This window comes from Boleophthalmus pectinirostris, unplaced genomic scaffold (genome assembly GCF_026225935.1).
Source record: "Boleophthalmus pectinirostris isolate CB_2022bp ecotype Guang Dong unplaced genomic scaffold, ASM2622593v1 HiC_scaffold_1, whole genome shotgun sequence".
In the NCBI taxonomy this organism is placed as follows: domain Eukaryota; kingdom Metazoa; phylum Chordata; class Actinopteri; order Gobiiformes; family Gobiidae; genus Boleophthalmus; species Boleophthalmus pectinirostris.
This window is the reverse complement of record NW_026570970.1, coordinates 18,617,846-18,627,887: the sequence shown is the minus strand read 5'-3', so window position 1 is coordinate 18,627,887 and position 10,042 is coordinate 18,617,846. Positions and strand designations below refer to the sequence as shown.

At 42.4% G+C, this 10,042-nt stretch overlaps 1 protein-coding gene across 2 annotated transcripts; it reads right to left on the bottom strand.

Annotated features, from left to right (window-relative positions):
* Nucleotides 1-1,797: 1,797 nt before the first annotated feature.
* sik1 (salt-inducible kinase 1) lies at nt 1,798-9,468 on the bottom strand. 2 transcript variants are annotated; one of them, XM_020939083.2, is made up of 13 exons: nt 9,282-9,468; nt 8,558-8,776; nt 8,346-8,462; nt 6,458-6,521; nt 6,218-6,379; nt 5,894-6,018; nt 5,469-5,813; nt 5,125-5,274; nt 4,927-5,037; nt 4,596-4,821; nt 4,255-4,506; nt 3,978-4,167; nt 1,798-3,877 (listed from the first exon to the last, which is right to left on the bottom strand). In XM_020939083.2, the coding sequence occupies exons 2-13, from the start codon at nt 8,705-8,707 to the stop codon at nt 3,394-3,396; spliced, it is 2,376 nt and encodes a 791-aa protein (XP_020794742.2). In that variant the 5' UTR covers nt 8,708-8,776; nt 9,282-9,468; the 3' UTR covers nt 1,798-3,393. The 2 variants fall into 2 exon arrangements, with proteins under 2 accessions (XP_020794742.2, XP_055015997.1); XM_055160022.1 differs by having other exon boundaries at nt 8,558-8,742; nt 9,282-9,467.
* Between the last annotated feature and the right edge of the window lie 574 nt (nt 9,469-10,042).

Below are 10,042 nucleotides of genomic sequence, written 5' to 3'. Positions count from 1 at the left end.
ATAGAGATTTCCACTGTTTATATTTTCTCACCTGTTGTCATAGTAATGGGCCCTGAAACACTTCAACCAGACTCAGATTTACATGCCTGCTATAAATCGTGCTGTGCTGTGTTGAGAGAAGCTAAGTTAGGTAAGACAAGGTCATGTCTGCAGCTGGCCTCCACTCATGACTGATGCGTTTGTGGCCCCTGGTCCAGTCTCTCCTTCAGATCCTTCCTAACAACTCACGCCAAATGTCCAGCCATATGTCGTATGTGTGAGAGCGGCATGTGCCAAGCAGTAAGTCAGGGAGAGGATCTGTCCACTTCAGTGTAAATTAACACCGCCCTCGCTCCACTGCTTAACTGGATATCATAAAAAAAGGTGGCGCGCGTGTAGTATTTGGCCTGGATGTTCTTTTGAATGTTGCGTCATTCTATTTCCACGTACAAACATACATCATAACTCTTCCTTTGGGATAGGAGTTAAAATGACTACAAGAATGATTCAGGCTTAGTAACTACAATATTAAGAGGTTAGGGTAAGGAAGAATTACTAAGCTGTTAAGCCTGAATGATTCTTAGCAAAGTATTTGTTAATTATGAATTTTATTTTTCTTCATGATTTATTGAAGGAGCCCATATTGTGGATACTATATTTATCTATTCTGATTAGTTATAATGTTATTTCCTGTGTTTTTTGTTTTGTTTTTTTCGTTCACACATACCTGCATATTTAGGCCGAGTTCATCTCTCAAAACAGAAAACACATGTTCACTGTTTCATCTGGTTAATCATTTAGTAGTACACTGTGTTTTTAAACTCCATACACCTTCACAAAAATAATTTGGATGATTCCAGCCCTAGAATTTCAAGTCTCTACTGAATTAAAGGTAAAAGGGGCTGTTAAACTACTACATTTTGAGCTTTGGAGATGTAGAAAGACTAATAATAAAGGGTTATTCAAATATGTGTCAATGAAACAAAACAGAACTCCAGATATGTTTTTGATGAGGTAACAAGATTATAACATGGCTTAAAAAGCACAAGAGTCAGTTTTGTGTAATGTAGGACCCTTAAGCCATGTACTAGTTAGTTAGTACAAAGTGTTACAGAGGTCTGAAGTCAGTCTTGAATCATTATTGTGTCACTGTAATCGCTGAGGTCACAACTTTGGAATCCATTGTCATCAACAACTGATTAAAAAAGATTTATTCTCAAAGATGACAACTTCCATCAGCCTGAGTTATTCATGTTCAATGTGGATAAATCATCTCTTTTCACACCATGACGACTGTGGTGATGTAATAATGGCTATTTTTTCCCAATAAGAACACAAGATTCTTTTTGATATTTACATATATAGAATCTCAGTCTTGACATAAACATCACTGATTGAACAGTCAGATCTGCTGGCCCACAGTTTGGCAGTGAGATTCAGATCCCACAAATGAATACTGCCATTGTGCAAGACACTTAACTCACCTCACCCCTAGTTTCTGCGTACACTGGTGTATGAATATGGGTGAGTGTGTGAATGGGTGAGTGATTCTTGGATGTAAAGAGTTTTGAGTGCCTTGAAAGTGAAAAAGCACTATATAAAAATGTGACTATTTACCATATTTGTAACTATAACTCAAGAGACACTAAACCAACATACAGGATTAATTAATGAATACAATATTATTATCAATATTGTCTGTCTAAATAACTTGACTATAGATATTTGTATTTGAATTTACATTCATACATATAATTAAGCAGTTTTCCACCTATTTTCCACCTTTGAAATCATAAAACACAAAAACACCAAGAAGCAAACATTTAGGAAGTGAAGTTTATTTAAATAAATAGCCACATAAATAAACACTCTTTCTCAGGTCAACAGCTGTGTTTCCATTAGTTCTGAGTGACCTGTCTCTTCACTCACACACACGCAGACAGTGACATGCATATGCTCACATTAACACACAAACATGGATACTTCTCATTGTAAAGTATATCAAAAGGGCGTAGTGTTTAAAGTATGAAGTTTGACAAAATTTGTAACACAATTAAAGTGCTTTTGTTTACACAGCAAAATAGAAAAGGTATCAAAAAGGGCCTTCTGCTTGTTTGATTCTTCAGTCGCAGACTTTTTGTTCAGAGAAAGGCACAAGTGCTGGAAGTGACTCCCAAACCAGGAATACATAGTTTGCATGCGACTCATATAAACTAACAAGCCAAAAATTATATATTGATATCTAATACAGCATCTAGACACCTTTTCTACCCACGTATCCAGCACAAAATGGTATTGCTATGACAGGATTTTTTTAACTTCATTTTTTATTCGTTTTTTCTACAAAAGTACAAAAAGTAATACCACCTCAACATTGGTAGTACCAACTAGAAATGTTTCAACACAACTGGAGTTTGGTGGCAGCAGGAGTTTTCTCAAAGCTCGAAAGATTGTGTAGAATACTAGCACATGACTACGCTACATGTAAAACAACATTTAAAGTGAAATCATCAGTAGTGTGATCTGTGACTGTTGGCCTTTCTTTTGTGCTATCTTTCTTTGGTAAAACCCAAATAAACTTCAATTTTAAAAACTCTTGAGGGCCGTTTTTTTGTTTTGTTTTACATAACCAGTACCTCTTCTAGTCACAGATAGAAAAAGGAACCTCAGGCGAAACTTTGACCGTCCTATGTAGATTCACAACAGAGTGTGAAATATTGCACTGCTCCCATCTTTGTTCTGTTCATATCCTGATAACTTTTCTTTTTTCTTTGTTACCGTGTTGCCTGAGGAGGTAGTAAATGTCTAAAAATGAACTATAAGTCTTCAGGTAAGGTGCTACTAAGCTGAAAGTGTACCTTGTTGTGCTTGAATCAGCCACTTTACATAACTCCTATATTAGCTATGGCTGATGAGATTGTAGCAGTCATTTCGCAGCTTGAGGTAAAAGCAGCAATTTGCGTAGCTAGCATCACAGTTTCAATTCAACTCCTTCAGGTTGGGTACGTGTAAGCTTAGGGCACTATACTATACGCTCAATGCACTGCTACACATCTCTTCAGAAAGGCGAAAAAAAAATTAAAAATAATATTTGGTCTGGTCCAGTATGTTGGAAAAACAAGAACAGGAAGTGAGACACATTCAGAAATGTACCTAAAACAAGGAAGATGGTAGCTTCCTGTTTTGGAGTAATACAAGTACAGCAGTTGTGTGGCTACTGTCTCTTTCTCCAGTGTCTTTGAGAAACTCTTCATTTAGTTCATTATTGCTTTTTGGATACAGTTTAGTGTCTCCATCAAAGGTTTGGTTATTGCTTAGTCCATAGCTTATAAAATAACACCTGTTCTTATTGGAGTGCTGCATGTGGTCCAAAGTCTTTCCACACGTTTTTATTCTTCATCCATACTGCTCAGGCTACTTCACCATGACACAACTGCTAAGCTGAGACTGTCCGGCCAAGCCCAGATCTTGCATGTTGGGGTCCACGTTTGTTGGTGCGCCCCACATGGCTGGTTTGGGGCGAAGAGGAAAGGCGTGTGTTGTGGTTGGGATGGGCTGCTGGGGCTGGAGGTGCAGAGGAGGGTGTGGCTGTTGGCTGATGTGGAGACGGGCCTCGAGGAGGTAAGCAGCAGAGGCCACAGGGGACAGAGAGGAGCAGGCTGAGTGGCATGACTCCAGAGTGGGCTGCCAGGGAGAGTGCTGCTGTGGGAGGGGCACGGGTGCAGCCTGGGTGGGCAGGATGGAGGGAGCGTCAAACATCGACGCTGTGCTAAAGATGTTTGAAGGAGGAGGGGAAGGACACTGCGGCTGTGGGGACAAATACAGCAAAGGGTTCTGGGTAGGTCCAGTCTGAGTTGCTGGGACCTGAGAGTGGGGTTGGTGTTGGATCTGAAGCATCCTAAAAAATACATATTTGGTTAGTTTAATGTTGTAATTGTTAACATAAGAAAGATGATAAGTTTAATGTTGTTGACACGTCTCTCAGACATGAACTTTACCTCTGCTGGTGCAGCACCTCCTCCAGCATGCTGCGGTGCTCAGTCAGAGCAGGCCCCAGTGACCCTCGGCTACAGCGGCTGCAGGAGGGTAGAGGCGCGGCCTGCCTCGTCAGACCCTTGATCTTGTTTAATCCCAGAAGCCCTTTGGTGCGTGTGTTTTTCCTCAGCTGCTGACGGAAAGCTTTGAGGCCTGTGGGAAAGCAGAGAGAGTGTTAGATCCCTGTTTGATCCAACAACAGTGACGCAGGATCTGTGCACTTCACTGGACTTCATGTACCTTGAGTGAGAGAAGTGTCCGACGCCCGGCGCCCCTCCTGGAAACTGGCAGGGAGGCCCCCTTGTGCCTGGGGGAGGAGGTGAGAGGACAGAGCCAGAGGAGTTGCTGTCTGTAGTAAGGCTCTATTCTCTACCCCAGAGGCCAAAAGGGAGGACATGCCCCCTGCTGCCGCCTGGGACACAGTGCTGGGACTGCAGGATGACTTCAGGCAGCTGTCAGAGGAGGCACCATCTGAGGGGCTGACCACAATACCTACAAAGACCATCAAAACATTAATCACATGAATCACTAAATGAGAAAAACTAGGATTGAGTCATAATCAACATTATTGTGCCACTTACAAGGAGGGTTGCACTGATGAAACTGAGCTGAAACCTCAGCGAGGGTGTGTCTGCGTGACGTGGTGGTGGGAGGGAGCAGGGGACCCAGAGACTGAGATGCCTCCTCCTCCTCCAGGTCTCGGGGCCGCACCTCCTCACTGATGCTCGTCTCCAGGAGGCTGTTGGGGGAAATGGACCGATTCCACAGAAGGCGATTCAGACTGGCCTCCACCGGGAACACCACACGCTGTAACAAGACCCAGAAGACTTTTATAAATACAAGTGCACATTACACAAGAAACATGCTACCAGCTAAAAATATGAATTTCATTGACTCCACAAATCTGGTTACCTGAAATAGTCCCCCGTGCTCACTCTCCACCTCGGGAGTGTAGATTGGGGCGGATTTGCATGGGGCAGAATAAGCAGCAGTTCTGAAGCTGTCTGTGGACTCCATGATCACCTGAAAGACATAACACATGAATTTAGTCACTTTGAAAACTCCTTAAAACCTGTTTGAGTATGAATATGAATGTATTTGGGAACTCACCTCTGTGCTGGAGGAATCTGAGGTACTCCGGGGTCTCTGGCTCCAGGTCCCACACTGACGGCTCAGCTGCTGGTTGCGGTGGTCTTTTACTCGCTCAAGCAGCAGGTAGTAGATGGCAGAGAAATGATTGTAACTGCTACTTTGGAGAGACTGGAAAAACAAAGCAACCTTAGAAAACATTTACTTTTTTTTGTTTTTGTTTTTTATTAGTTTTTTTTTTATGTTGCGTTTTTTATACCATGTTATTGATTTATGTATTTGCGTCTTGTTTTGTGTTATTATTATTGTATTCTTGTATTAATGTTTTATTTTATTGTCTTTAATTTAAAAAAAAAGTGTCTTACCTCAATGGTTCTCTGCCGGTCGATACCCAGTGTATTCATAATGCTGAGCACAGGTTCACTGTAGTCTCCCAGATTTGAGTTGTACTCTGTCAGGGGGTGGCTGAGGGTCTGGTGGGCGACCGTGGGATCTGCTAACATCCATCGGTGCTGCTTGATCTGAGCTACAGTGATCCTCTTGGCAGGGTCTACCACTAACATTTTTCGGATAAGGTTTTCACAGTCCTGGGACATGAAGAAAGGAATCCTAAATCGCCCCTCTGTTACTCGCTGTCTGAGAGCAGGCAGACTTGGACCATCGAAGGGAAGAGAGCCACATACAAGAACGTACAAGACCACACCAAGGCTCTGTAAAAAAAAAAAAAAAAAATGTTATTAACTTGTTCAATTTTACATAGTATTTTTTTTCTCACATTTAATAGTCGTACCCAAATGTCCAGTCCAGGACCCTCATATTCCTTTCCTTCAAAAACCTCTGGAGCAGCATAAGGCGGACTACCACACCACGTTGACAGAGGCTCCCCTGCGTTGTAAAAGTTGCCGAACCCAAAATCTATAGGAAATATGGAAAAACCATAATCATTTGTTTTGTGAAACAATTTCCTCTTTTAGATACTTTATTGTCTGAGGTAATAATGTAAACAGATATAACCAAATAAGAACTCATGAAAAATACTAAAATACTGATAATAACTATAAGTAAACAAATAAAAATTATAATAACTGTAATAACTGTGAAACTGTTTCCCTACCAGCTAGTTTGATGTTCATGTTGACATCCAGCAATAGGTTTTCAGTTTTAAGGTCCCGGTGAACGATGTGGTGCCGGTGACAGTAGTCCACGGCTGCCAGGATTTGCCAAAACTTCTTCCTTGCTTCGTCTTCACTTAAACGTCCATTTGAGGTGAGGTGGTCTACGGGAACAGGAAACTCATATTTACTTCTCTGAAGTCTTTGAATCATTTTCCAGTCGATTACACAAGTGAACTTACCAAACATTTCTCCGTTCTTTGCGTATTCTGTGACGATGTACAGCATGTCTTTGGTCTCCATGACCTAAAGACAAAAGAAACAGACATTCCACAAGCTCAGTCAAAGTCTGTAAACACAGTCTGCTTCAGGCTGATTTCAACTATTTCACTTCACATCACTTTCGATTAACTGTTACATGTTGCTTTTGTAGTACATGCGAAATAGAACTAGTATGATAGTATGATGTGTGATAAATGACTTTTTTCTGAGGGAGTCAATAGTCATCAATAAGTGAAGTGTTCCATTAACAAGCTTCTTCTAACATTTCCAAAAAAAAAAAAAAAAAAAAAACCCACATTGCATCTTTTTGTCCCCAGCAGTTCACATGGACTCTGTCTCACATTTCAGCACAGCCCTTTATTGGCTTCAATCTTATCTAAAAAGAAGAACACAATCCCCAGTTCTCCCTGGAGCTCACTATTCTCATTTGACTCCTATGGGATACAAAGGTGACAACAAAAGTAATTTTGGTCGGTGACAAAGGCATATCTGAGAAGCGCCGCTGGCCGGCTCTGAATTAAATGTCACTAAATTTCTAGTGAATGGTCGGGCTCAGATCTTTTCAGCTTTTGTCTCACAATGATTTAATCCACAGATGCCTCCAAGCAGTCAGCAGCCTTATCTGTGTGATAGGGCAGCTCCCTGGGGCCCGGTCACCTTGAGGTGTAACTGACGTCAGGCTTTGAAGAACTGGCAGAGCATGTCAAGAGCTCTCAAGCCACAACAGTGATTAACTCCTTAGAGATATATATATTTAGAATTTTACAGGGCCTGCAGTTTACTGTAGTTATAGCACATTTGCTTGGGATATCCAATTCAATGAATCAAAATGTCAAAAATTTCAGGTAGCCCAAAAAGCAGAAGCTTCAAGTGACCTTTACAGTGAAGTGAGGGCTGGTGGAATAACATTTGTAGTGTGTGGGTGGTGCAGGGTCATGAGACAAAAGGAAACATCACTTTTCTCATGGGGCCATTGAGGAAATGAACGAAGACACTCAGAATAAGAAGGGTCCAGAAAGTGAATAGACGTAAAAAGGACGTCAGATTTGAATCACAGGATGATCTCATGCTGTGCTGCGTCTTAAAAAGTGACAGAATCATTCTGTTATTTCTCAAGGCACTGCACAACAACAAACCATGATGTAAACTGGAACATTTGCGGCTTTAGAATTGAAAGTGAAATTCTTGTTTTTATATTCTTTCAGGATTGATTACAAATTAGTCATAAACAAACAAACAAAAGCTGACCTGGATCTTAACAGCACGGGGCTATTGTGTTAGTGAGTGAGCACTTGTTAGCAGACGCGTGCCACAACACTGTAGGGCCAGCCGAAGGGAAAAAGCGGATTCTCTAAGTCTTTAAATTTGATTAGCACTAAAGCAGTGCTTTGTGTGGCTGCTTTCACGTGACGCTCAAACACATTGCACTTGGACTGAGGCTAATTAGGATTAATGTTGAGCTACAGTGTGAGCTGCCTATATAGGTGCAGTCTCTACCAATACGCATAGAAAAACTATGTGAGAAATGCACTAGTCCTGGCACCGACTGGTACAACAATTATTCTCACTGACAACTCAGATACTCCGACGTCAAAAGCTTTTCTGTATGCAAGATTCAGAGAGCAGCTCTGAGCCACAATCCCCACAAACCACAAGACTACACTAACTCACAAACACTGTTCCTCTAAACACATGCACTATGATTAGACTAAATGGACAGTTCCACTGCAAATACACTGCATGCACAAAAATGCACTGACATGAGGAGACACGCTCAGAGTGACTGCAGATAGTTCTCCTTTATGCATGTGACGCACACAAGTAGAACACAGTGTAACTGCTGCTCACCTGGTACAGTTTAATGATATGGGGGTGGTTCAGCAGCTTCATGATCTGCACCTCCCTGTAGATTTTCTCCAGGTTGGATGGATTTAGTCTGGTCTTATCAATTATCTTTATAGCCACCTGCAAAATTACAGACACATGCATTTAACATGTTTTAAAAGTCCCAAACTGACATATTAATGTTGAGTCAACATAGTTTTGTTGCAGCTGCTGACCTGTGTTTTGGTGACTTTATGCTTGGCCAGCTTCACCACTGCAAAATTTCCTTTTCCCAGAGTGCGGATGATTTCGTAGAAGCCCACCTGCAGTGGCCGTCCTTGGGCAGAGCTGGACTGAGCCCCACTGCTCTCTGACATGATCACCATAGTGCAGTCGAGATGGGAAGAATTAAGGCGACGACCTGCACACAGGGGGCATGGTTCCTTTTATGTGTGCTGTTATAAAATAATACAAAGTTATAGCCTGATATACAGCATCTATGTTAACTTTCATCAAACAGCTAAACGGTGGTATCACTATAACTGCAGAGTAATGTGAGATTTATGACATATTAACAGCACAAAAGATCGTTTTTAATAGTTTTCCAGATGCCGTGTTGTAGAGTTGGAAAGTGATATTACAACGCTTATAGAGATTATTTTATTAAACGGTTTACTCAGTCGAGATATAGACTAGAGCCAAAGGCAACCGAGGCTGGGTTACAAACTAAGTTCAGTGGCACCAGCTTCAGTGTGCACTACCAAAGTAGAAAATGTAGCGAGGCAAGCGCAGTGTCCACACTTCGATATTTTAAATTTTATGTTTTTTAGCCACAGTGGCCCAATATTTAGCTATCAGACAATATCCTTTAGTGCGTTTTAAAACAAGGCAAAGTAGACGTCAAAGTAATAAAACCATAAATGGAAATAAAAATGTACTCTAATAAAAGTTGCGCCTTACCTCAAAAAGACATAAACCTCCGTGTCTCGCAGTTCAGTCCGCTCCTTGAAGAAGCGTAAACCATTCCACATTAGCGCGTATTCTCACTTGTGGAGCAGTGACTCTCGCTCCACTGTAGCCGAGGCCCGGGTGCGTGTGGCGTGTTCTGTGTCCGGCGGAATGCCCAGCTCACGGGCCATGGGGGACTCCGCCCCTCTCCTCAGCCTCCGCCACAACAAACTGATACCGCCTCATTAACGTCACACTGGCGTCAGAGCCCAGCGCAGGGCGAGCGGCGAGGCCGGGCAGAGCGCACGGCTGGGGTTGCTATGCAACCGCGCGGCTCGGGTGTGCGGTGACGTGAGTGCTGATGGAGCGGTTGCCTGGAGACGAAGGGGGTGACGTCAGTCGTAAAGATGTGTCACCACGTGATACTTCCCTTCACCGGTTCGCGGGTTGCACTGCCTAGGCTCCCCAAACCCACAAAGCAGGGACAGGAACTCAGAGGAAACTGTTAGACAAGAGTTTTTCACAGAAAAGCACAACTGCCCTTTTCTCTAACTACGTTAACTTATAGGAAGTTCAGGATGCCTGGGGCAATGTGTGTTTTGGAGCGGACAAAGGCTGTGCATAGGAGAAGGGAGGAGGGTGAGTTTAGTTACACAAAGAACAAGGAAGAAAGTTTCATGAGAACCGAGACACGGGTCAAATAACACGTGCACATAAATATTTACAGTAAAGTGACTAGTCTGACGGCTGTGATCCACCATAAAGACCCGAAG

Bases quoted from the DNA above. Each gene is read 5' to 3' on its own strand.
- sik1 (XM_020939083.2), bottom strand. From the start codon at position 8,707: ATGGTGATCATGTCAGAGAGCAGTGGGGCTCAGTCCAGCTCTGCCCAA. The intron at 5,038-5,124 runs GTGAGTTCCCAA...TATGTCTTTCAG, and splicing joins CAGATTCCTCCAGCACAGAG to GTGATCATGGAGTCCACAGA. The intron at 4,168-4,254 runs GTACATGAAGTC...GCTTTCCCACAG, and splicing joins GGACACTTCTCTCACTCAAG to GCCTCAAAGCTTTCCGTCAG.